Source organism: Pongo abelii, chromosome 18, assembly GCF_028885655.2.
Source record: "Pongo abelii isolate AG06213 chromosome 18, NHGRI_mPonAbe1-v2.0_pri, whole genome shotgun sequence".
NCBI lineage: Eukaryota > Metazoa > Chordata > Mammalia > Primates > Hominidae > Pongo > Pongo abelii.
Window position 1 is genome coordinate 3,562,329 of NC_072003.2, and position 27,419 is coordinate 3,589,747.

Sequence of the window (27,419 nt, forward strand, 5' to 3'; positions counted from 1 at the left end):
AATGTGCAGGTTTGTTACACGGGTAAATTCCATGTCGAGGGGGTTTGGTTTACAGATTATTTTGTCACCCAGGTAATGAGCATAGTACCCAATAGGTAGTTTTCCATTCCTCACCGTCCTCCCACTCTCTACCCTCTAGTAGGCCCCCGTGTCTGTTGTTCCCCTCTTTGTATCCATGTGTACTTGTAAGCTCCCGGTTACAAGTGAGAACACGTGGTATTTGGGTTTCTCTTCCAGTGTTAATTCGCTTAAAATAATGGCCTCCAGCCCCATCCATGTTGGTGCAAAAGACATGATTTAATTCTTTTTTATGGCAATGTAGTATCCCATGGTGTATATGTATGACATTTTGTTTATCTACTTCACCATTGATGGGCATCTAGATTGATTCCATGTCTTTGCTATTGTGAATAGCGCTGCAATGAACATATGTGTGCATGTGTCTTTTTGGTAGAACGATTATTCCTTTGGCTGTATGCCCAGTAATGGGATTGCTGGGTTGAATGGTAGCTCTAAGTTCTTTGAGAAATCTCCAAACTGATTTCCACAGTGGCTGAACTAATTTACATTCCCACCAGCAGTGTATAAGCATTCCCTTTTCTCTGCATCCTTACCAGCATCTGTTATTTTTTGACATTTTAGTAATAGCAATTATGAATGCTGTGAGATGGTATCTCATTGGGATTTTGATTTGCATTTCTCTTATGATTAGTGACGAGTATTTTTTCACGTGCTTCTTGGCCACATGAATGTCTGACTGCTCTTCTAATTCTGTTCTGCTCAGCTGCACCTGCCCCGCTCCACGTTCAAGTGTTTAGCTCTGGCTTTCAGGAATCTCTGTTACCATACCTCTGCTCTCTGAGCCCATACAGGGATTTCTGAAGGGGTGAGGTAGGGTGTCAGTGATAGGGTTTTTTTCCTCTGGGATTATGGGGGGGAGTTGCCAAGCTCCTATTAGAGCCAATGAAGCCCCCTTCCTCAGGGACTTTCCCAAGAGAAGAGCCAGAGCTCATACTCAGGATCATTCAGACCATAAGGCCTTATAGAGGAACCCAGTGACTCCAAGAAATGGTGAGACACAAAAGAATCTCAGGCTGGAAGGGGAAGAATCCAGGGATGAGAGCTCATCAGTGCCTGTGACATCATAGACATGACCATACAGTTCTGTCATGACCAGACTTGGGAGAAAGAAGCAGGTGAAATGGTGGTGCAGCTGCCAGACTGAGACATCTCAGTTCCTTATGTAAGCTTTGTCATGTCCTCCAGTCCTCCCTTCAGAAAGGCCCATATTCCATGATAGCCCCAGAAGGGTCATGTCTTGGTGTTTTGCACAGAGCTCTTTGAGTTTCTCCATTAACTTAGCTACTGTGCCCAGCAGCCACCAGAGGCCCCAAAAGAAGTAACCAGCAGGGGATCTGGCTGCCTGGGTTCCTTGGGGGTGGTCTCACCATCAGCGGTGGGTGAGACCACCACAGCCACACTGTGAAAGTTTCAGAGTTTTCACTACTTACAGATCCTCAAGATAGGCAGGATGACCAGAGAGAGGCAGACAGCAGTCCTCAGTTCTTATGTAGTTATGTCACTTATGTAGTGACAGCAGCTGCACACTTGTGGGAGAGGACTTCTGTTAAAGGCTTATTTGGGGGTAGGATGTCCTAATTTCATGGAATTACTTTCCACTGAGTCCTTCAACCACTTCTAGCAGCAAAGGTAGTTGAGCAGTTTGGCATGAGGCTGGAGTTAAAACAGGGCTCTGCAGAGGGACTTCTTGTCTATCTTGGTCAGCCCTTGCCAGGCAACAATCAACTGTGGTTTCTTCATTACTCCTCAGACACTTGGGACATTCATGGTGACCTATTGGCACCCAAGGAAGAGAACCTGATTTTAATTTGGACTGATAAGCAAGTTTTCTGAACAGGTTTATAGGGATTAGTTTAGTCTGGACAGAGTGAGCCTGAATCAAAAGATACTGTTAATACCAGAGGACTAGAAGATCCCATGTGGAGATGTCAGGTGGCTTAGCCATTGAGAAAGAATGACAGTAGAGCTGAAATGGTCCAGAGCCCAGGTATTCAACAAAGGCTAAAAGCCAAGGTGAGAGGGCAAAGGGAAGGTGTGAATGAATGGGTGAAGCCCCACTGTGTGCTTGGCCAGCCCCACAGAGCTCTCTGCTGGTGCTTAGGGGTATGAATTCTACTTGTGACATGTCAATTTATGTCACCATCTCCTGTGCCTGGGTCTAAAGTCTTGTAAAAGAAAAAAAAAAAACCAACTGGGGATTCCAACAGACACTACCTTGATGGTAGGTAAGCGGGGCTGGGTAACAAGTGAGATCTCTGATTCCTTCCTTCCTTCCTTCTCTCTCCCCTTTTCTTTTCTTTTTTCCTTCCTTCCTTCCCTGTCTCCCTTTCTTTTCTTTCCTTCCTTCCTTCCCCTCCCTCCCTCCCTCCCTTTCCTCCTTCCTTCTTTCCTTCCTTCCTTACCCTCCCTCCTTTCCTTCCTCCCTTCCTCCCTCCCTCCCTCCCTCCCTTCCTTTCTTTTCTTTCTGACAGACTCTTACTCTGTTCCCAGGCTGGAGTGCAGTGGCGTGATCTCAGCTCATTGCAACCTCCGCCTCCCAGATTCAAGCGATTCTCCTGCCTCAGCCTCCTGAGTAGCTGGAATTACAGGCGCACGTCAACAGGCCCAGCTAATTTTTGTATTTTTAGTAGAGATGGGATTTCACCATGTTGACCAGGCTGGTGTCGAACTCCTGACCCCAGGTGATCTGCCCGCCTTGGCCTCCCAAAGTGGTGGGATTACAGGCTTGAGCCATCAAGCCTAGCTCTTTCTTTCTTTTTAAATGGGTCTCTTTTTGCCTTTTCTACGTTTAGACTGTAAAAACTGAGTGGAAGTGAAATGGAAGTAATGAAAGGCTTTGGAATTGATTTGACCTATGTTCAAAATCTAGCTCCTCTCCCTTGGAGCAGTGACCAGGTCTTCCATATCTCTCTTTGCCTGGCACATTATAAACATACCTGGGCAAAATAAATATCAGTTTTATCATACTGTATTTAATGAACAAATGAACTCACTGACCAACTGAAGAATATAGTGTTGGGAGAGTTGTAGATGTAGCCATCAGTAATGCCAGTTTTAGGTTGTTTGGCGCTTGTTTATCCTGCCTAGTAAAACTCAAGACATATCCAGTAATAGCTGGCATATGTGAAGCTTTTACAGTGTGGTAGGTTACATGTAAATGGCTTCCACACATGAAAGCACTTAACCCTTTAAACCCTTCTGAGAGGTAGACATTGTCATCACTGACTGTAAGATGAAGAGGCTGGGCTCAGAAAGGTTAAGTACTTGTGTACTTACTTACCTACTTTGCATAAGTATCCAAGGACACATACCAATAGGTTATAACAAAATTAGAAGTTAAACCTGGTTTGTCTCACTCCAAAGCCCTCACTACAGCACCATCCTAACACTTTTTGGTGGAATCTGCAGAGCTGGAGGTTCATTCGTTGTCTGATACTGACCTTAGGCCCCAGTGTCCTCTATCTCTAAGAAAGGGGTTCATCTCTCTCAAACAGGCGTAAGCACACAGAAGCACTTGGAAAACTGCCCCACACTGACAAATCAGAATCTCTGGTGGTGGCATCTAGGAATCCTCATTTAAAAAGAGAAATTACAGATGAGGGGAAAATGTCCAGCTCTTTCACTTAGTTACTGTGCAAGTCACCTAACCTAGGAGAGCAGGTATGAATTGGGGCTACCAGGAAACCAAGACTTTACTTACAAATCTCCATAAATCTTAAATCTATGAAAAACTCCAGACTTGCCCCTGGAACGGCCAACTGTAAGGGTAGTGGCTGAGCTGCTGCAGGAGTACAGCTTCCTCCAGATGCCACACAGGTCAACACCAAGTTCACAGCTTTCAGGCTGACTACCATGGGGAATGGTGGGGCCGCTTGCTAGAGTCCCATATTCTCTGTAAGTGAAGAACATTCAGTCCTTCTCTTGGTCTCTACCCAGAAACCAAGTTACGGTTGAGTCTGTTTCCAGGACTGTGAGGAGCCAAGGATTCTGCCTGTGATGAAGTGAGCTATGAAACGGGTGCATTTTTGTGCCAGGATCCCAGAAGTTATGAGCTGTTCCCAGATTGAACTCACAAGAGAAGCAGCAGAGAGGTAGCAAGAGGAAAGGAGAATGAGGCACCCAGCTCTTGTTTGGCTCTGACCGTCTAACAGCCACTGTCAGCTGAGGAGCCATGGTGGAACTGTGGACCAGTGACGGCCTGTAGGCTCTGCCCAACTTCTCTGGGTTGTAGCAAGACGATTGATCCAGTCTACAGGGACTGGTTAGGAATCTTTGGAAAAAAGGAATAGTGTCAATTGAAAAAAAAATTATATCAACTAGTTAAAATGTTTCAGTGAGGGAAGGAGGTATGGAAACAGTGTAGAGAGCCCACTGTGTAACTTACCAGGGAATGACCTGGTTTTTTAATGGGCCTCTGCAGGGCTGCACCAATCCTGGAGGGTAATATTAGACATAAGAGGAAATCTCTAGACTTGGGGTGTTGCCTTTTGTACAGCCTACTTCAAATACATTCTCAAGTGGTTAGTGTGGTATTGGGCTTGTTAAGCAATGGAAAGTCAAATGGTGAGGGCCTGTGGTCAGTTGACTGAAAGAAACAGCCCTGAGCTGTCATTCTGAGTGTACCCTTCCAGTGTAAGGTATGCACTAGGGTGCTGAAGAAACAAAGACCTTCCTCACCATCCTTGATAAACAGCAGTTTAGTGAAAATACCTAATCTGTTACTGATAATGCAAGGTGCCCAAAACAATAGCTGTGCAGCCTGAGGAGCTGGGTTATTTGCACATCCAGAGCTGTGTCACAGCAAGTTGAAGTGTCTCCAGATGAACGTCACAAGTAGAGCAGCAGCCATGTGCCAAAGCCCTGTCCCCTCCATGAAGAAATGGACCAGAGGACATTGAGGAGCCAACCTGGCTGGACTCCTAGCCCTGAAGACCCAGCCCAAAAGCTAAGTGGTAGTAAACATTCTCTCCTAGAAGAGTTACATAAAAGACTTAGTAAGAAGAGAGCCCTCTGCACCCTGGGAAACCTGGATTATAATTCTGTCTTTACTATGGATTGAGCCACAAGACTGTTGTATGCCCATCCTTCCTCCCTCTAAAATGTATTTCCATTTCTAGAAGAGGGATGATAATCTACTCTCCCTCTCAAAGATACCACTGAGAGGCCCTGCTTTCCATCTGGGGTTGTATCTCTCCCTTCTTTCTGTGAATTACTTTTCCCTCTCTGACCTCCACTTATCTGAGTTTCACCCATTGACCCAGATAATGATAGGAAAGCCCTAGAATAGACATAGATGAGAACTCTCTCCTTCACCTCTATAACTAATCTATCACCACTACATTTTGCTGACTATGTGCCCAAAATGTACAAAACCCATCAACTTTTTCTGTATCCACTGCCATCACTAGATGAGACAACTGAGTTTCTAGACCTCAGAGCTAAGAAAGTCTTACCTGGTCTCTTTGCTAGCACTTTTTTTTTTTTTTTTTTTGAGATGGAGTCTCACTCTGTTGCCCAGGCTGGAGTATAGTGGCCCGATCTCGGCTCACCGCAAGCTCCACCTCCTGGGTTCACACCATTCTTCTGCCTCAGCCTCCCAAGTAGCTGGGACTTCAGGTGCCTGCCACCACGTCCAGCTAATTTTTTGTATTTTTAGTAGAGATGGGTTTCACTGTGTTAGCCAGGGTGGTCTCGATCTCCTGACCTCATGATCCGCCCGCCTCAGCCTCCCCAAGTGCTGGGATTACAGGTGTGAGCCACCGCACCCGGCCCCCTGCTACCACTTTTAGCTCTTCTGACCTATTCTCCACACAGCAGCCAGAATAAGAGAATTGTGTCATTCCCTGCCTAATTATTCAGTGGCTTCCCATTATACTTATCATAAAATCCAAACTCTTAGCATCACATGTGATAATGAAGTCCAGTCAGGAAAACAGAAACCATTCTTGATGTTTCAAGGAGGGGACTTAATGTAAAGAATTTGTAAAGTGGGTGTGGTAGGATTGAAAAAAAAGTGTAAAGGGAAAACTACAGTGACAGAGATAGTAACTGTAGGAAACAGCTACCACACATGGGGTCTGGATAGAGAAAGGGTTGGGTTTACCAGACCTTGGAAGCTTGCTTGGAAGAGAGGCCCCACAGAGCTGGGACTTGGATTTGGCGAGGGTGCTGGGGTTTGGGAGCTGGGCAGTGTTGCCTGACTGGTGTTGATACCTCTGAAGAGTCCAATGAGGCGGCTTCTGGAAGAAGCTTTGTTCACTGCTTTTTTTTCCCCCCTTAACATGGGGAATCTTGCATGCTGGAGTGCAGTGGCGTGATCTTGGCTTACTGTAACCTCTGCCTCCTGGGCTCAAGCCATCCTCCCACCTCAGCCTTTCGAATAGCTGCAAGTACGTACCACCACTCCAGGCTAATTTTTTATATTTTTTTGTAGAGATGGGGCTTTTCCATGTTGCACAGGCTGGTCTCAAACTCCTGAGCTCAAGCGATCCACCCGCCTCAGCCTCCCAAAGTGCTGGGATGACAGGTGTGAGCCACCACCCCTGGCCCTGTTCACTGCTTTATATTTGGCTCCAGTACCTCATATATTATAGGCAATCACGTTTCCAGAATAAATGAATGGATTCTCCCAACCCTTACCTGTCTACTTCAGGTCATCTAGAGTGGCTGACAGGCATGGATTGGAGACTCTAAACCTACTTGTTTTCATTTTTCTGCCCAGCAGACTAGAGGACAAAGCAGCCTGGAGGGCAGAGGCAACCTAAACATGCAAGGAGTTCAACAGTTGTACCCCCATTTACCTGGCCACGGTAGGCCCAGGAATGGGAGGAGCCTACTAGTGAGGCCACAGAAGTGTCTCAATTTCCTTATCTCTTCCGTTGACTTGCACTGCCTCTCCTCATTTATCCAACCACCTTCTCTGAGCTGATAATCCAAAGGCCATCAGTAACTAGTCCACTCCCGTCTCCCCTTCTCCACCATGAATCACCAATGAGGTCATGGTGTCCCAAATAGGTCACATTCCAGCCCACCTCTTTGTCAAGGCCCTTTGAAGATGTTTTTTTCTGAGTTGAGCAGAGGCTGTGAAATATGTGACTTTCGGAGCTGTCCTGCAGAGCTTCTCCTTAGGGGCATGGTTGAGGACAGCGAATGCAGAAGGAAGCAGTGGCCCAGGCAGAGCTCAATAAAGAAACAAAAGTATATTCTCCTCTTCTGCCTTTGCTTCTCCTTCGTCCCCTTAAATTCTCATTTTCTTCTGGCTTTGAGGTAGAAAGCACATTCTCCTTTGCTCATATTTAACTTTTCTCACTTAGAAAAAAAGTGAAGCTCACTGCCAGCACTCATTTAATTTCATATAAACATGCTGAGGGTGAAGAAATGTGACTGATTTTCAATGTGAAAATAAAATATAAAAACTGTTCTTGGAGTTATTTCTAAACAGAAATAACACTAGAATTGCCTGAATCATCAGAATTGTCTTTCAGAAAAATCAGATTCATCGAATAGATCTTTGGCTTACAACTGTTAGAGAATGATGTTAACATCATATGTAAGAATGCTGTGTTTTCTAGGATTTGACATTTTCAGCGATTGAGAATTACTGTATTTTGTAAAAGGAAATACCACTACTAAATGCTGTATATAGAATGATGTGTTTTGTTTCCAAAGTTGATATACTAGAGTAATGTGAAAATAATAAAAGTGAGATGGCCAGGAGCAGTGGCTCACACCTGTAATCCCAACACTTTGGGAGGCTGAGGCAGGAGGATCACTTGAGGCCAGGTCAAGACCAGCCTGGTCAACATGGTGAAACCCTGTTAGTTGGGCATGGTGGTGCAGGCCTGTAGTCACAGCTACTTGGGAGGCTGAGACACGAGAATTGCTTTTTTTTTTTTTTTTAATTTTATTTTTTATTTTTATTATTATTATTATACTTTAGGTTTTATGGTACATGTGCGCAATGTGCAGGTAAGTTACATATGTATACATGTGCCATGCTGGTGTGCTGCACCCACCAACTCGTCATCTAGCATTAGGTATATCTCCCAATGCTATCCCTCCCCCCTCCCCCCACCCCGCAACAGTCCCCGAAGTGTGATGTTCCCCTTCCTGTGTCCATGTGTTCTCATTGTTCAATTCCCACCTATGAGTGAGAATATGCGGTGTTTGGTTTTTTGTTCTTGCAATAGTTTACTGAGAATGATGATTTCCAATTTCATCCATGTCCCTACAAAGGACATGAACTCATCATTTTTTATGGCTGCATAGTATTCCATGGTGTATATGTGCCACATTTTCTTTATCCAGTCTATCATTGTTGGACATTTGGGTTGGTTCCAAGTCTTTGCTATTGTGAATAATGCCGCAATAAACATACATGTGCATGTGTCTTTATAGCAGCATGATTTATAGTCCTTTGGGTATATACCCAGTAATGGGATGGCTGGGTCGAATGGAATTTCTAGTTCTAGATCCCTGAGGAATCGCCACACTGACTTCCACAAGGGTTGAACTAGTTTACAGTCCCACCAACAGTGTAAAAGTGTTCCTGTTTCTCCACATCCTCTCCAGCACCTGTTGTTTCCTGACTTTTTAATGATTGCCATTCTAACTGGTGTGAGATGGTATCTCATTGTGGTTTTGATTTGCATTTCTCTGATGGCCAGTGATGGTGAGCATTTTTTCATGTGTTTTTTGGCTGCATAAATGTCTCCTTTTGAGAAGTGTCTGTTCATGTCCTTCGCCCACGAGAATTGCTTTAACTTGGAATGCAGAGGTTGCAGTGACCTGAGATCGCACCACTGCACTCCAGTCTGGGCGACAGAGAGAGACCCTGTCTCAAAAAATAATAAAAGCAAGCTATTTTGTGGCAAAGTTATCTCAGGGTAAACACTGCAGCTGCAAGTGCTGCTGGCAAGTATTCTTGGAGCAAATGCTTAACTTTTCAAAAAGCTCAAGAGACCATGATGCTTGTTTTTCACCATACCTTAGAAAACGTCCTACTACCTTGTGTGCACCAGCCAACAACCGTAGACAAATGTACCTATCTTCTACCACTTTTTATCCGTGGCAATTTCATAAAAGTGTAACTATCTGTGACTCATCATAGATGAATTTTAAGTTTGGTTCCTAGTGTTTCTCATATCCATCCTTCCTTTCACCTACCATTCTCATCTACTAAACTCTTCAGGAGTCAGAATCTCTTGATAAACCTTGTTTTTCCCTTGTTTCTGTGATCTTCCCTCTCATGATGGCACAAACCCTTCCCAACCCAATGAATTTCCTCTTCCCCATTTCCTACCCCTATTCCTTCTTTGCATGTCCTACTGCCCTGAAGCAGACTCTATACTTATATACATCATTTTCAGGACCCTGCAGGCTTCTGCATGAGTATAGTTTCTGATGGAGAAAATTAACAACCAAAGGCCAAGAAGTGGAGGGAGAAACAACTTTATTTTCATCAGAAATTAGTAATGTTTATAAATTTGTTTATAGTAGTTTGTAAATTATTATCAGAAATAGTAATGTCTATAAATCACTTACTTTAAGAGACAATCGGGAACTATGATGAGGGCAATAATAAAAGGAGAAATAATAAAAGGAGAAATGTTACAAAAAATTAACCTGGATGTTATGCTTGCTCTAAGGTTAAGTCACTAAGGTTAGGATTCAGTATTATCCAATGGCTTAACCCTCCTTCCTTCTTTCTGTTCGTTTTTTGGTGGTGGCTGGGTTACAAAGAGTAGTGTCTTCTGCCCTGAAGGTAGCAGTATTATGGTGGGTGCCTAGAGGTCAATTATTGGTTTAGAAGAGATTCAGGCCCTTAACTTTTACATGTGCTTCCCAGGAAAGGAGACACTTTCTTTCTCAGCCCTGTGTGAGGACTATGTTAGCCCAGAAAGTGTTCTCGGACCACTGGGTGCCCATTCTCAGTGCTAGGAACAGGAAGACCCTGGTTTCCTGGTAGAATTTATGGATCCTACAGCTTTCTCTCCATCAAACTTTAAGTCACAGTAAGATAGGACTCTGGAGTCACAGGCACAGCCAGGAGAGGTCAGCGTCCTTATGCTGACTCCTGGTCCTAGACATGGGTCTTAAGATCCAGTAGTCAGTAGGTCTGTTGCAAAGTCAGGGACTGGCTAGATCTCTCCACAGCAGAAGAAAGCTCATACATGCTGACCTGAGGAACTTAATCTGACAGTTTTCCTACACACTCATAACACATCTCTTCCTTCCTGTGATGACAGTACTGCTTTCATGTGTACCGTCTGATGACGGGTGAGGGCAGAGTTCTTAGTGAAGCCTCTCTCACAGTGAGAACAGCTGTAAGGCTTTTCACCAGTGTGGGTTTTTCGGTGGGCACTGAAGTGGGAGCTATTGTTGAAGCTTTTCCCACACTCTGCACACTTGTATGGGCTCTCCCCAGTGTGGATGCGCCGGTGAGCACTGAACTGGGAACTGTTGTTGAATCTCTTTCCACAGACAATGCACTGGTAAGGCTTCTCCCCCGTATGGGTCCTCTGGTGGACAATGAGGCTGGAGCTCTGGTTGAAGCTTTTCCCACATTGCCCACACTGATAGGGCCTCTCCCCTGTGTGAGTTCGTAGGTGGGCAGTGAGGTTGGAGCGCTCACTAAAGCCTTTCCCGCACTCACTGCACTTGTGAGGCTTCTCGCCTGTGTGGATTCTCTGATGCCGAACAAGATAAGAACTTCGGCTAAAGGTTTTCCCACATTCGGGACATTGAGATACTTTTTCCAGTTCGAGCGCTGGCTTGTGGGGAGAGTGCACACTCTGAGAGCAGTTTTTCCCACAGAGGATATGTGTATAGGCTTTGTCCCTAGCACAAAAACTCTGGTGACTCATCTTCTCCTGGGATGGGGTTTTCTCCTCACTCTCCCCTGGAGAATTTCTACATTGCCTTCTTGATGTTGGCTCACTCTCCAAGCCTTTTTGTAGCTCAGAGTGCCAATAAACTCCTCTGGACTTTCTCTGTAAAGCCTTGTTTATTTCTACTTCCTCTGAATCATCCCATTTTAGATTTTCTTTTTTAATCTCATTCTTGATCTCAAAACCTGAAAAAAAAAAAAAAACCCACAGAAATACAATGGACTATAGAGAAGGAAAACAATGGAATGCAAAGTTATAACTATACTACATAGAAGAAATATCTAATTGAAATTCTTCATGTGATTAAGTCTCCTGCTAATTAATAGCTTTTTATTTTCTAATTGTAATATTTTTGAGCTCCAAATTATTACAGGAAAATTATGCCCTAAACTCCAACTTTTCTCCTATCTTTTTTCGGATGTTATGACACAATGACAAACTGAGGCAAGACATTAAGCTCTATGTCATCTGCCAGTCTGTTTATAGGTGTACCCTCAATTCTTGAATGTTCTAACTTCTAGCAGCAGAATAACAAAAGGCAACCCTGGACTTGGCCAGCTCAAACAGGAAGAAAGCAAGGTGCTAAGTACCCAGCCAGCATAGGCTCAGGCTGTGAAAGGCAAGGCCATGCTAGAGGAAGAGGGAGAGGATGGTCCTGGTCTGGAGGCCTAACCAGCAGTCTGACAATGCATAGTGAAACTCCATGGGAAAAGATAACATGAACTTAGTTGAAAGAGGTGGGCAAATGCAAAATCAGGGCTGTAAAATGTGAGGGGAATAATCTTTAACTCCATGAAAACTAAAACTTGGATAGGGTCACACATCAAGATGATGATGATGCCAGGATCTGTGACAGCTCCTACTCAACTGCTAGGCTAATGGCCTCTAAAGTGGACTTTGCCATCCTTTGACCATCAGAGCCAAGGGAGTCTTACCAAGTCTGTTTGGGAACAGCACTGGCAGGTCAAGTTTCCTGACTTTCTGGACAGGATTCCTGAAGTCCTTTTCATCCCTCTCTGCACCATCCACAGTGCCATCTTCTACCTCCGTGGGTTCCCCATTCTGGTGATTCAGCTCTCCAGCCTCAATATCACTTCCTTCTTGGCCAGGAACAGCATCGCTTGCCATAGGAGGTGCAGAGTCCCAGCAGCTTGAAAGAGCATTCATTTCCTCATAAAAGATACAAGGCTCAGGCACACGGCCTCTCCTCACTTTGCAGTAACTCAACTGTAGGCTTTTGAACTTGGTGCGACACTGTTCTGGGGTCCGCAGAAAACCCTGCTGCCAGAGTCCTTCCGCCATGGCCCTGTAGATCTGGCTGTTCTGCTGACAGGTCTGGAGTTTTCCATAAAATTGAGAACTGCTAAGAATAGCCAGGAGCGTCTTGGTCTCTTCATAGCCCCAGGGCACACCTGTTGCTGGGGGACAAAGAATAGGTCAATCAGATCTGTCAGTTAGATCATGGAGGACTGTACATACTGCAGTGTGTGGTTTTGGCAGCTTAAAAAGTTACATCCTAGGCTGGGCACGGTGGCTAACACCTGTAATCCCAGCACTTTGGGAGGTCAGGGCGGGCAGATCACGAGGTCAAGAGATCGAGACCATCCTGGCCAACATGGTGAAACCCCATCTCTACTAAAAATACAAAAAAAAATAGCTGGGTGTGGTGCCGTGCGCCGGTAGTCTCAGCTACTCAGGAGGCTGAGGAAGAAGAATCACTTGAACCCAGGAGGCAGAGGTTGCAGTGAGCTGAGATTGTGCCACTGCACTCCAGCCTGATGACAGAGAGAGAATTCCATGCTCATGGGTAGGAAGAATCAATATCGTGAAAATGGCCATACTGCCCAAGGTAATTTATAGATTCAATGCCATCCCCATCAAGCTACCAATGACTTTCTTCAAGAATTGGAAAAAACTACTTTAAAGTTTATATGGAACCAAAAAAGAGCCCGCATTGCCAAGTCAATCCTAAGCCAAAAGAACAAAGCTGGAGGCATCACGCTACCTGACTTCAAACTATACTACAAGGCTACAGTAACCAAAACAGCATGGTACTGGTACAAAAACAGAGATATGGACCAATGGAACAGAACAGAGCCCTCAGAAATAATGCTGCATATCTACAACCATCTGATCTTTGACAAACCTGACAAAAACAAGAAATGGGGAAAGGATTCCCTGTTTAATAAATGGTGCTGGGAAAACTGGCTAGCCATATGTAGAAAGCTGAAACTGGATCCCTTCCTTACACTTTACACAAACATTAATTCAAGAAGGATTAAAGAGTTAAACGTTAGACCTAAAACCATAAAAACCCTAGAAGAAAACCTAGGGAATACCATTCAGGACATAGGCATGGGCAAGGACTTCATGTCTAAAACACCAAAAGCAATGGCAACAAAAGCCAAAATTGACAAATGGGATCTAATTAAACTAAAGAGCTTCTGCACAGCAAAAGAAACTACCATCAGAGTGAACAGGCAACCTACAGAATGGGAGAAAATTTTTGCAATCTACTCATCTGACAAAGGGCTAATATCCAGAATCTACAATGAACTCCAACAAATTTACAAGAAAAAAACAACCCCATCAAAAAGTGGGCAAAGGATATGAACAGACACTTCTCAAAAGAAGACATTTATGCAGCCAAAAGACACATGAAAAATGCTCATCATCACTGGCCATCAGAGAAATGCAAATCAAAACCAAAATGCAAATCAAAAGAAAATATGGCACATATACACCATGGAATACTATGCAACCATAAAAAATGATGAGTTCATGTCCTTTGTAGGCACATGGATGAAGCTGGAAACCATCATTCTCAGCAGACTATTGCAAGGACAAAAAACCAAACACCGCATGTTCTCACTCATAGATTGTAATTGAACAGTGAGAACACATGGACACAGGAAGGGGAACATCACACACCGGGGCCTGTTGTGGGGTGGGGAGAGAGGGGAGGGATAGCATTTGGAGATATACCTAATGTTAAATGATGAGTTACTGGGTGCAGCACACCAACATGGCATATGTATACATATGTAACTAACCTGCATGTTGTGCACATGTACCCTAAAACTTAAAGTATAAAAAAAAAAAAAAGTTACATCCTGGTTTCTCAAACTGTGCCACAACTGGCTATTGTTATTTCTAGGAAGAAATCTCACTGTGGCTTTTTGTCTAAAACATGAAAACTTTTAGAATAATACAAAAGACATTCCCTCCACTGAGAAGGACTTGTAGGGTTATTTACTAAAGCTGCCTTTTTAATTTCTCTTTAATTATCCCCAATCCTACTCATTTCTCCTGGAGAGGTGGCTGGCAATAAGGGTAGTGGCTTGCCTGCCTTGACAGTTGTGGGACTTCCTGAGGGTGGCCACATAAGAGGACACAGTGAACAGGTGATACTCAAGGAAAGCAAAGATTCAGGAGACAGAGGAGCTGGTTGTAAGGATATATCTGCCTGTTCCCTCCCTGATACAGGAATACTTCCTCATCTGGCCCATCTCTATCTGTTTATATCTCCTGTCATCCTTGTAGATACAGGAAACTAAATGACAGCAGTTAACACACCAAGGTAAGAATAAGTAGTAAACATCTGACAAGAGCAGTTCAGGATGACTGGCTACTAAAGAACCCTCACCACACACACCTGCTGCCCATCTGGGCCAGTTCATGAGGACCGATTTGACTAGAGCTGTCCCAGCAAGTGCATTCCAACATCTGGTCATGATGCTCTGAAGGGCACCAGCCTCTTCTTGTCACCCCCTCTTCTCCACATTGAGCCACCATCACCTCATGCCCGGATCACTGCCATAGCCTATCTGGTCTTCTTGCTTCCACTCTGGACCTTCTACGGTCTACTTTCAACCCAACAGCCAGAGAGTCCCCTCCTTTGTTATTCAATTTAACTAAGACTGCCTACAATGCCACTTTCTGAGAAATATAAATATTACATGAACCCTGCCTTCAAGGAGGTCACAGTCCTATAGAAGTCTCTCTAGCAAAAAGAGACACAAATAAATGTTTACGTAAAGTGCGAAATAAAGTGAAATACTCAGAGTGGTCCTTTTAAAACTATTACTCCTCTGCCCAGAACCGCACAAGGCTCCCCCATTTCACTCAGAAGAAAAAAGTCCTTCATGTAGGGCCTCACAATCCTATATTAGTACGTCTCAAATTATCTATGAAGGACAGGAGTCTTGTGCTTATTTCTTTTGTAAAATACAATAAAAATGCAACCAAATAGTGCAGCAGTGTCAAATTGTTATAAAAGTTTCTAATTGCTCCCTCTCAGTCTCAGCTAGCAGCACTCATTTGATCTGGCTTTCTGAGCTCATTTTCTCATTACTCATGGGTGTACTCTGTGCCAGTGAACTGGCATGCCCACCTCGCTCCAGCCCAAGTCATTGCGTCTGTCTTACACTCTTCCTCCATGTAGGATATGGCTGCATGGCTCATCCCTCCTCCTTCGGCAAGTCTTTTCAAATGTCATTTTCTCATTGAGGGCGACCCTGAGGACCCAAACTGAAAACTGCAAACCAACCTCTGCCCTGGCACTCCCATCACTCTGCTCTGCTGCTGCTTCTCTCCCATCGCGCTTATCGCCCTCTAACATCTTCTGCCGCTTACTGATTATGCTGTGGTCTGTGTCTTCCCACAGGGCAGGAATCTTTATCTGTTTTTTCACTGTTGTATCCCTGATGACCTAGAACTAGCTCTGAGATACTGTAGGCACCAAATTCATATTTGTGGAAAGAATGACTTGTCCTCTCACATTCTGTCTCAACTCTTACCTCTAATTTTAAAGGATCCTGAATGGTTGACAAGAAACCAAAAGTGTGTGGGGAATACAAACCCTCATTCAATAAGCCTAATGTAGCAGTTAAATTACAGGTACCATTACATGAAATATTCAGAAGAGCTCAGTCCATAGAGACAGAATCAAGACTGGTGTCTGCCAGGGGCTTGCAGGGGGAGGACAGGGAGAAACTGCTGGATGGTTGTGGGATCTTACTTTGGAGTGATGGAAAGGTTCTGGAACTGGATGTGGTGGTAATTATACAACACTCTGAAAGTGCTAGAGGCCAAAGAATTGTTCACTTTACAGTGGTTAATTTTATGTCATGTGAATTTCACCTAATAAGTTAAAAATCACAAGTACAAAAATATTTATATCTCACTTTATTGTATTATCCATATATACTTAGTAATACAAATCTCAATACAGAGCTCAAAAAGACACTATACTCTCCTGCAACTGGACAAAGATAAGGTGCAGAAGCCTGAAGAAGCAGCAAGAAATGGCACATGCTGAAGCCAGGAAACTGGGAGTTCCTGGCAAAGGAGGGGAGGGATGGCAGGGGCAGAGCAGGGAAAAACCACACACCACTGGGGAGGGCAATATTGTAGAGTGAGGCAGGGGCAGTGTCACAGGGCCTGTGTTCACAGCCTTGTGTAGTCCCTGTCACCCTGGGCTTAGCCGGGAGAACCCTGCATGTGAAGCAGCAGAGGAGACAGCTAGGCGCAGTGAGCTGCACAGTGTCTGTCTCTGAATCTGGATGGTCAGGGAGGCTGCTCTGAGGAGGAGGCATTTGGCCCAGATGGGACAGAACTGATTTGAGAAAGGCAAGAGAGCGGTCTGCTTGGCAGAACCTTCCCCAAGTGTCCTGAGACGCTGGGAAAGGGCCTGGTTCCTCCCGGAAGGCCTGGGCATAGTAGACTGTCCTGGTTGGGTGGTTTTATTTGTTAATCTCTTCTGCCACTGGAGAAGCTCGGGAGCGACTACTGCTACCTGTGTGCATGAGCACATGTTCAGCATGAGCACATCTGTGCTCCTGGTGGCCACCTGTCTGGCTCCGGCTCTGGACTGCTTGTTCTGACGCTGTCTCGCTATCACATTTTGCTTCTCCACCCCCTCACCCTTCACCTCCCATATTCTTGACTGCCGGTCACACATGCTGCCCCTTTCTTTTGATCTCTGCCTGTGTCTCTCGTGCCTGCTCTGGTTCCCCATTTACTTCCTCCTTGTCCTCCACCCAACAGTCTCCCCACTCCCTCTGTCTCCCTCCCTCTCAAGTCCTTTCAGCCTCTCTGAACAACTGAACACATCCACCTGGACCTGGAGGGAAGATGGATCCTTACCCCGCGAGACGTGTCTGTCCCTCCTCTGTGTGGCACCCCTGTAGAGGGCCCTTTGTGCAGGGCCTGGGCACATCCATTCTTGCTGACAGAGGGATACAGCTCTGTTGTCACACGTGGCTGGTCCCTGTAACAACACTGGAGCTGCTGCTACCGATAAAATAGCACCACTCTAGCCTGAGGTGGGGGCAGAGACAGGATCACAGTTGTCAGATCAGGGGCAAGGCAAAGGCAGGGGAGGTCAGCTCCCAGTGGGACAGGTTCTGAGCCATGTGATGATGTCAGAGTGGACAGAATCAAAATAACCCGAGAAGCCCCATGGACCACACAGAATCTTTCTCATGTCTCTGGAAATGAAGAGGGTTTTGGGGTGAGAGTGGGTACTCAGGAGACAGAAGGCATCAACCACAGCTCACCTGGGACCCAGCTGTCCAGACCACAGCACCTGTCTCCTGGTCGTGGAGACCTGTGTTTTGAGGCAGGTTCCTGGGAGCCTGAGGAGCAAGCCAGGCTGGGGGAAAAAACAGCTGCTATTAGAGGGTGGCTTCCATACAACAGCACAGAGCAGAAGCTCTCAAAGTGGGCTCCTGGGCCAGCTGCATCAGCAGCCCTTGGCAACCCATCAGAAATACAAATTCTGGGGCCCCACCTCAGATCTTCTGAATCAGAAATTCTGTAGGTGGGGCCTAGGACTCTGTTTTATCACTCTCCCACCTCCGGATGAGTCTGAGGCAAACTCAAGTTTGAGAACCACTGCCAGAGCTCACGGCCTCTGTGAGCTGAGAAGTTCCTTTCATGAGATTCCTCTTGGCATAAGAGCTTTAATTTTTTTTTTTTTTTTCATTTTAAAGAAAAATCTACATGTCAGGGAAAAAAAGAGAATCATAGTGGGAAAACAAAAATCTCTCCATAGCCCTGCCACCCAAAGATAACCACAGCACTCTTTAAAATACCACAGTAACAGAAACCCTTTATATTTTTCAGACCAAGATAATACATTTTTTCTAAAGTCTCCAACTTCAAGAATTGTACAAATATGACTGTGACATCGCTTAAAAATATAGGAAAATTTAAAAAATTGTACAAATAAAATCAATCATGTCTATGAATTATTAATGGAACTTCAGTGGCAACTCAGAGGTATGTGACCCTTGGGGAGGTGACAACACTCCAGATCTGTGAGTGGCCCATGGGCCTGGGAAGCAGAGGGAGCCTAGCCTGGAAGGCAGCAAGTCCTGCTTCTCTTTACTCACAGCCCCCTGCTGTCCCAAAGCCTTGGAAATCACACACAGAGAACACAGGTGTTCCCAAGGATTAAAACGAAATAAATGCTAAGTGGCAAAGTTTACAAAGATGTTGACAAGAATATTTACTTTGCTTAAAAAAAAAACTAAAATCAGCTGGGCGCGGTGGCTCACGCCTGTAATCCCAGCACTTAGGGAGGCCGAAGCAGGCAGATCACCTAAGGTCAGGAGTTCGAGACCAGCCTGCCCAACATGGCGAAACCCTGTCTCTACTAAAAATACAAAAAATTAGCCAGGCGTGGTGGCAGGCGCCTATAATCCCAGCTACTCGGGAGGCTGAGGCAAGAGAATCACTTGAACCCAGGAGGCAGAGGTGGCAGTGAGCCGAGATCATGCCGCTACACTCCAGCCTGGGCGACAAGAGTGAAACTCCATCTCAAAAAAAAAAAAAAAAAACTAACTAAAATCTCTTAGACAATTTTCCAGTTTATCAACACAGGTTTGCCAACTTAAACATCATCAAGACACAGTGTTTTTCAGGCTGGGTGTGGTGGTACCTGCTTGTATTCCCAGCACTTTGGGAGGCTGAGGCAGGAGGACTGCTTGAACCCAGCAGTTTGAGGCAGCAGTGAACTATGATGGCACCACTGCACTCCAGCCTGGGCAACAGAGCAAGACCCTGTCTCTTAAAAAAACTTACCTAGCAACCTGTAATGGCAGCTTTCAATTAAACAGAAAAGTCAGCAAGTATCTAGCCAAATTACTTCATGGAAAAAGACTTATAAAAATATAGACCCTTGGAATATCCATGCAATGGAATATTATTCAGCCATCAAAAGGAACAAAGTACTGATACATGCTCAAAACATGAAAAGTGAAAGAAGGCAGACACAAAAGGTCACATAATACATGTGATTCAACTTATATGAAATGTCCAGAACAGGTAAATCCATGGAGACAGAATGGGGAGCAACTGTTTAATGGGTACAGGGTTTCCTTTTCAGGATGATAAAAATGTTTTGAAACTAGACAGAGATGATCGCTGCATAACACTGTGAATGTTCTAAGCATAACTGAATTGTTCACTTTGAAATGGTTAATTTTATGTTATGTGACCTTCACCTCAATTAAAACAATTTTTTTTTTTTTTGGTAGAGACAGGATCTTGTTATGTTGCCCAGGTTGGTCTCGAACTCCTAGGCTCAAGCTATCCTCCTGCTTCAGCCTCCCAAAGTGCTGAGGTTACAGGCATGAGCCATCGCACCCAGCCAAGATAATTTTTTTAGTTAAAAAAGTTTTCTAAGGCCGGGCGTGGTGGCTCATGCCTGTAATCCCAGCACTTTGGGAGGCCGAGGCAGGCGGATCACGAGGTCAGGAGATCGAGACCATCCTGGCTAACACGGTGAAACGCTGTCTCTACTAAAAATACAAAAAATTAGCCGGGCGTGGTGGCGGGTGCTTTAGTCCCAGCTACTCGGGAGGCTGAGGCAGGAGAATGACATGAACGTGGGAGGCAGAGCTTGCAGTGAGCCAAGATCGCACCACTGCACTCCAGCCTGGGCAACAGAGCAAGACTCCATCTCAAAAAACAAAGAAACAAAAAAAGTTTTCTAAAAAAATTAAGACAAGTAAAAACAAAAAATAGAGCTCTGGAAGAAAGGCAAAAATAATAAAAATGTATTCTGGAAAAGATTAAGTTGGATGGGGAAGGGGATTTAATGTCTTCAAGTATATGAAAAACTGCTGTGCAGAAGGTGAAGGCAACCATGTTCACCTTTAATGACGCCTGATTCTTTAGTAACAGAATTGTAATAAAAAAGAATTATGCTAACACATAAAGAATCTCTGTTCCTACTTTAAGTGCTATTACCCTCAACTGAAATTTGTAATCTTGCTTTTGGATATGGAGATATATATACGTATATATATATATATATTTTTTTTTTTTTTTGAGACAGCCCAGGCTGGAATACAGTGGCGTGATCTTGGCTCACTGCAACCTCCACCTCCTGGGTTCAAGCAATTCTCCTGCCTCAGCCTCCCGAGTAGCTGGCATTACCATGCCCAGCTTATTTTTTGTATTTTTAGTAGAAACAGGGTTTCACGATGTTAGCAAGGCTGGTCTCGAACTCCTGACCTCAGGTGATCCGCCTGCCTGGTCTTCCAAGGTGCTGGGATTACAGGCGTGAGCCACCACACCCTGCCGGTTTTTGGATGTATTTCAAAGGCATTTAGTCTGGAACCCTTGGGTGGGCTCAGTTCAGACCTTTGTTTCCAGTACATGATTGTTCCTTACCTGCCTCAGGTGAGGACAGAGGCTCTGCTTACCTTCTGACTGTTCCCCTGGTCTTTGGTGTGAGCTCTGTGATCCCTTAAAAGTCGGTTCCTCTGGCTGAACCTCCTGTTTCCATTGGGATCTCAGTGATTCTCTGGTTGCTCCCAAAGGGGCCATCTCCTCCATGAGTACTTTCAAGTCCTTCTCAGAATCTAGAACCTGAGAACAGACCCCATTATCCATCACTACAAATTCCTGCCTAAGCTGGACTTTACAACTCCTAAGAGTGGCATTAAAAAATAATGTGTAACATAAGGAAGCAGAAGAGAAAAATCTAGGAGCCACTGTATTGCTGCTGTAATAAAATAAAAATTAATAGAATTAGGTCTTTGAGGGTGCAGTAGCTTACGCCTGTAATCCCAGCACTTTGGGAGGCCGAGGCAGGCAGATCACGTGAGGTCAGGAGTTCAAGACCAGCCTGGCAACATGGTGAAACCCCGTCTCTACTAAAAATACAAACATTAGCTGGGCATAGTGGTGTGAATCTGTAACCCCAGCTACTTGGGAGGCTGAGGCAGGAGAATCACTTGAACCCAGGAGGCGGAGGTTACAGTGATCCAAGATCACGCCACTGCACTCCAGCATGGACAACACAGCAAGACTCTGTCTCAAAAACAAAAAAACTCTTTGAAGTGGTTAAGATTATTTATATGACAGCACCTAGCATAGAGCCTGACACACCAGAACTGTTAAAAACTGAAATATATTTGTTAGAAGACAGAATGTCAGCTTTCACTGTAGCAAACCCCCATGACTTCAGCACTAGGCCATTTCCTCTGCCCCCCAAATCCAGTATCAGTCTGTCTTCAAAAGAGACCTCGCATTGGTCCTCTCCCTTCGCCTCATGGCTCCATCAGGGTCCAGGACACTCTCTGCTGTCTGCATCCTCTACTGCTGGACCCTCCAATCCATTCTCTCTACATGGAATCCAGTGTGATCCTTTTAAAATCTACAGTCCTGTCCCTCCGTAGTAACAACACTCTTCAGTGGCTTCCCACTGCACACAGAATAAAATCCAAACTCCTCTTTGCAGCCTAAAAGGCCCAGCATCATTCTGCCCCGCCTCCTCCCTTTCTCTCACAGCGCTCTTCCCCAGTCTCTGAGCTTCAGCCACAAGCCCTCACTTCTTCCTCTCAAACCTGCCCAGTCTTTTCCCACCTTAGGCTCTTGGTATGTGCTGTGCCCTCTGTCTGGAGTACTCTCCTCCCAGCTCTTGGGACAACTGGTTCCTTCTCCTCCTTCAGTATCACCTCAGAGAGGCCCTGCCTCACAACCTATCTCCCAACACTCCAGTTATCACATCACTCTGCTCATTTCCTTCCAAGCACTCATCTGAAACGATCTTTATGGTTTACTTTTGATTTATGATTGTCTGTTTCCCCCATGGACCGTGGGCTCCAGCAGGCCAGGGGCCGTGCCTGTCCTGTTCACTGTAAAATCCCCAATATCACAGTCACTGAAAATCAGCTTTTGTCTTTCAGAGCCATCTTCATTCTTTAAGTCCCATGCTTATAACAAACACCCTTAAAGGGAATGAAGAGAGGTACTGAGAAACAAGTGGGGTCCTGAGAAATTATATCAACCTCTATTACTACTACCCACCTCCACTTCTTGCTCTCTCCTTCACTTTCATGATAGGTGATATGGTTTGGCTGTGTCCCCACCCAAATCTCATCTTCAATTGTAGTTCCCATAATCCCCACGTGTCCTGGGAGGGACCCGGTGGGACGTAATTGAATCATGGGGTCAGTTTCCTCCATGCTACTCTAGTGATAGTAAGTTCTCACGGCTTCCCCCTTCACTCAGTTCTCATTCTTCTCTTTCCTGCCGCCATGTGAAGAAGGACATGTTTGCTTCCCCTTCTGCCATGATTGTAAGTTTCCTGAGGCCTCCACAGCCATGCAGAACTGTGAGTCAGTTAAACCTCTTCTCTTTATAAATTATCCAGTCTCGGGTATGTCCTTATAGCAGTGTGAAAATGGACTAATAAATTAGGTTTCAAATAGGTGTTTAACCTATACACTCCTGCACTGTTTTCTTTTATATTAAGAGTGTGGGCCGGGCACAATGGTTCACACCTGTATTCCCAACACTTTGGGAGGCTGAGGTATGTGGACTGCCTGAGCTCAGAAAGTCAAGACCAGCCTGAGCAACATGGCAAATCCTCATCTGTAATAAAAAACAAAAATTACTTGGGCATGGTGGCGTGCACCTGTAGTCCCAGCTACTTGGGGGGCTGAGGAAAGAGGATCACTTGAACCCAGGAGGTTGAGACTGCAGTGAGCCGCATTCATGCCACTGCACTCCAGCCTAAGTGACAGACAGACCAAGACCCTGTCAAAAAATAAATAAATAAAATAAACATAAGTGTGATTCCGACATGGTTAAGGATAAGAAGAGGAGAGACCATCAAACAGAGTGATGGAAGGAGAACTGGGCTAGGATGACTCTTGGCATACTGGGATTCCCACTCTATTTATAATAGTTCAGTTCTCCAAGCTCTACCTTCATACAAGTGCTACTGCACCTCTCCATTCAATCTTACTTATGAATAAAAGTCCCAGTCCCACAGATTTTAGACTAATTTCCTCAACTTCTTCCCTGATGCATCACCATCAAGCTGCTCTTCCCCTCTCTAAATTAAGTCAAAAGTACTAACTCTTCAATCCTACCAAATTTCATCTACATCCTCCTTCACCCGTTCCTCTTCCCACAGCCCGTGCACATCCCTACTTCCTCACTGGGAAACACAAGTAGATCTGCTGCCTAGGTCCTTCCCATTCCAGCCATGCCGACTCTGGCACCCAGCGAACTGCTTCCTGCTCTGATCACAGACCCACTCAGGCTGACCAACGTTCCTCTGACCTGTGCCCTCCATTACTCTAGGCCTCTCCCAGACTTACCCAATTTCAGCTGCCTTCCTCCTACCAACTCTTCCACAACCGAAGGTGGCGTGTTATTTTTCCTCTTCCTGTGCCTTTCCCACCTCCCTGCTCCAAGAAAATATAAGCTGGTTACACTGATCAGATGTCAGACCTAGTCCTGACCGTAAGATGATATTTTATGAATCCATCAGTGTCCCAAACTGAACACTTAATCCCAGCAGCAAGAACCAGGGCAAGGCCTGGCTCTAATATAATTTTGCTGAGTGTACAACACATGTCACTCTGCCCTCAAGGAAGCTCCTAGCATGAAACTAGATTTTCATTCACTAGCATCTCTAGTTTTCCTCCATCCTGAGTGAAGGAGAGTTGTCCTTTCCCTGGCCTTGTTTTCAAGAATTTTTCTGAGTGTTTTTACCACTTTAATTAGGGACTTCAAACATTACTAAATATATGAAGGTCTAGCAGCTGTATCCACAGATGAGAAATTCTTCCCGTATTATAAGGGCATAGGACCAATCCAAGACAGCCAAGACCTTCTGTGGGCAGCAGAGGGCTACTGTGTGTTTCTCAATCAAGCACCTCTCCAGTAACTGGATTCCCCAACAATTTCATAACCAAAACCACAAAGTTCCGACTTCCTTTTCTCACCTGTTGTCCAGGAGCTCTCTGTACATCCTCAACCAGAGCCACAGCTTCCTCGCCATTTTCTGGATGCTGCTCCCTCACCCAGGTCTGGATCTCCTCTGGCAAGATAGTCAGAAACTGCTCCAAAACCAGCAGCTCCAGAATTTCCTCTTTCGAGTGGGTCTTCGGCCTCAGCCACTGACAACAGAGTTCCCAGAGTTTGCTAAAAGCTTCATGGGGGCCAGTTACCTCCTGGTAGCAAAACTGCCTGAAGCGCTGACGGGAGGCCTCGGAGTCAGGGCTGTTACCCTGGAGGGCTGATTTCTGGCCCTGCGTGGGATCCTTGTTTGAGGATGGGTGTGCCTCGGTACTCTTCACTGCAGCCATCATTTGATTCAACGAACTGGCTTACTCTGGTTGCCACTTCTTCCCTGGAGATCAGAGTCCATCTTTCCCACATCACTGGGAAGCCATGTTCTCCTGCAAGGAATGTCTTTCTGTAATCCGTGGAACATGAGAGTGTCAGACATGTGCAGAGACTCACAGCTGAAAAAAAGGGCTCAACTTTGAAGGATGTCTGAAGAGGATGGAAAAAGACAATATAAACCTATCAAACATTCCTTCACTCTGGTTCTTGTGATTTACTTTCTATCCCTTTCCTTTACTCCCTCCACAAATCTACACCAAGGATCCAAACATTAGAAATAGATCTAGACCACCCTGGCTAACTGCCTTTGCAAAAACCATTAGCAGTGAGATTATGACACTAAAAGAGATAGGATCTAACCAACTCCATCTTGCTTTTAACCTCCAAACTGCCCTTGGTCATTCCTGGGCGTGGGCCAAGCTAGCTTTGGGAGAAATTTATAGTTTGAATGATAATAACCCTTCCCAAAACTAAACTGCCTTTGTAAAACTAATTAAAGACCACTAGGTCAGGAGGATGAGAGGAGCCTGAATTCTGCTAAGATGTAGGCATAATGAAATGATTATCCAGAGGTCACAAGATTTGCAACTTCCCCAATTAAATAATATCACCATTGTAGAACCTAAGATTGGCCTTTTGAGATGCCTTTTCAGGCCTGTGCTTTCTGACAACCAGATGGCCCCACCCAGACCAAGAACTCCTCTGTGGCTCCCACCCAAAATCGCACTCAGCGCACAAAAACCATTTTCCACAGCTCTATGAATGCATCCCCAACCAGTCAGCATTCCCTGTTCCGTACCCAACTGCGTGCCAAAGCACTAGCCTCTGAATTTCCGGGGAGGCTGACTTGAGTAATAAAACTTCAGTCTCCCATTTAGTTGGTTCTATGCATATTAAACTCTTTCTCTATTGCAGTTCCCCTGTCTTGACAAACTGGCTTTATCTAGGCAGTGGGCAAGATGAACCCACTGGGCAGTTACCGTACCAAAAAATATAGTTTTCTCCCAGCCAAGATTCTGTGTCTGCTGATGAGTTACTCAAACTGTTCCTGACGATGTAGTTCACCTGTTCCTTCCCTTCTTCCCTTACACACCTAGGTCTTTTTCCTGTCCTTCCCTATCCTCAAGAAGCCTGAATTCATGTTCCCAATTGCTACCCTCTCCTCGGGGGAGAACTAGTGTGTGTGTGCTTCTTGATTAACTTCTTCATCACTATTACTCCACACACACACAACGTGGATAAGTGACTGTTCGGGTTTGCTGTATGTTTTTATTTTCCAGCATTCCTTTCTCACTTCTAGTAGCAGCATCTCCTTCCTTTGTGAAAAAGTCCCTCTCGACCGGGTGCGGTGGCTCACGCTTGTAATCCCAGCACTTTGAGAGGCCAAGGCAGGCGGATCACGAGGTCAGGAGATCTAGACCATCCTGGCTAACAAGATGAAACTCCGTCTCTAGTAAAAATACAAAAAAATTAGCTGGGCATGGTGGCATACACCTGTAGTCCCAGCTACTCGGGAGGCTGAGGCAGGAGAATCGCTTGAACCCAGGAGGCGGAGGTTGCAGTGAGCTGTGATCACGCCATTGCACTCCAGCTTGGGCAACAAGAGCGAGACTCTGTCTCAAAAAAAGAAAAAGTCCCTCTCATTGGTTCTGGTGGGGATATTAATTACAATACCCACTTCCCCAGAAGTGGGCATATGACACACAAGCTAGGCCTATCAAAATTCTTTTCTCAGATTTTACATGAGAGGTAGGGAAAGCTCTTAATTTTCTGGGAATTGCTAAATTGGGCAAATGTAAGACCAGAGTTGTCTGCAACTATGTCCCACTCTCTACTCCACTCTTCCATCACAGGAGTGAGCCTGTTTACAAGAGGGCAATATACTCAAGTCTTGACAACATGTTTGGATCTCCAAGGCCAGTTTATGTAAGGCAATATTTTATTTTTTAAGAGTTAATTTTAAAAAGTTTTATATAATTTAAAATTTAACAATAAATAACTTTTAAAAATAATTTTCTTTTTTTTATTTTTAGAGATGGAGTCTCACTCTGTTGCCCAGGCTGGTCTCAAACTCCTGAACTCAAGCAATCCTCCCACCTCAACCTCCCAAAGTGTTAGGATTACACGTATAAGCCACCATGCCCGAACTTAAAAATAATTTTAAATAGAGGCTAACTTTTGTATTTTTTGTAGAGGTGGAGTTTCACTATGTTGCCTAGGCTGGTCTCAAACTCCTGTGCTCAAGTGATCCTCCCAGTTTGGCCTCCCAAAGTGCTGGGATTACAGGTGTGAGCCACTGCACCGGCGAAGGCAGTCTTTTTTAATGAGTTTGTGTTGGTTTTTAACTACTTAAAACACAAAATAAAGCAGATCGTAATTTACATTTTCTACAGGGGCTGATACACCCTCACCATGTGGTATTAAAATGGATCCAGCGTGCACAACAATATGAATATACTCAGGACTACTGAGCTGTACAGTTAAAAATGGTTAAGATGGTAAATGTTTTTTAAAAATTAAAGAAATTTTTTTATATTTTAAAAATGGATTTGTGTTCCCTTTTCTCAAGGAACTTGAACTGCCTTCACTTAAATTCTCTTTATATTTCAGTGCTTCTAGAGATAGCGAAATCAAGGGCATTATTACTGTTAGCACTGTTTTTTAGCCAAAAAGAAACTCAGAGCGATGAAGTATCTTGCCTAAAGCATCACACAGCACAGCTCCTAGGCAGCAAGGCCAGGACTAGAACCTGCACCCCTTGCCTTCATTATGTTCATCCCGTGCCTTACC

The 27,419-nt window shown here is 44.9% G+C and overlaps 1 protein-coding gene and 1 long non-coding RNA gene across 8 annotated transcripts in view; one reads left to right on the forward strand and one right to left on the reverse strand.

The window, feature by feature from the left end:
- On the forward strand, positions 1-18,223 carry LOC129050664 (uncharacterized). Its single transcript, XR_008514363.1, has 3 exons — positions 1-1,243; positions 1,832-2,094; positions 18,099-18,223. It is a non-coding gene; the product is annotated as an uncharacterized LOC129050664 (long non-coding RNA).
- Positions 9,516-27,419, reverse strand: part of ZSCAN32 (zinc finger and SCAN domain containing 32) — an 18,539-nt gene continuing 635 nt past the window's right edge. Inside the window, exons 2-7 of one of the 7 annotated variants that reach the window (XM_063717535.1) lie at positions 24,227-24,779; positions 20,687-20,852; positions 17,531-17,625; positions 17,118-17,241; positions 11,906-12,388; positions 9,516-11,155 (exon numbers count right to left, since the gene is read on the reverse strand). In XM_063717535.1, coding sequence (XP_063573605.1) covers positions 10,296-11,155; positions 11,906-12,388; positions 17,118-17,241; positions 17,531-17,625; positions 20,687-20,852; positions 24,227-24,592 — 2,094 coding nt within the window. In that variant the 5' untranslated portion in view covers positions 24,593-24,779 and the 3' untranslated portion in view covers positions 9,516-10,295. Of the gene's footprint in view, positions 11,156-11,905; positions 12,389-17,117; positions 17,292-17,530; positions 17,626-20,686; positions 20,853-24,226; positions 26,080-27,419 lie in introns of those variants that run through there. The other 6 variants (XM_063717536.1, XM_054533318.2, XM_063717537.1 and 3 more) reach the window with 6 other exon arrangements.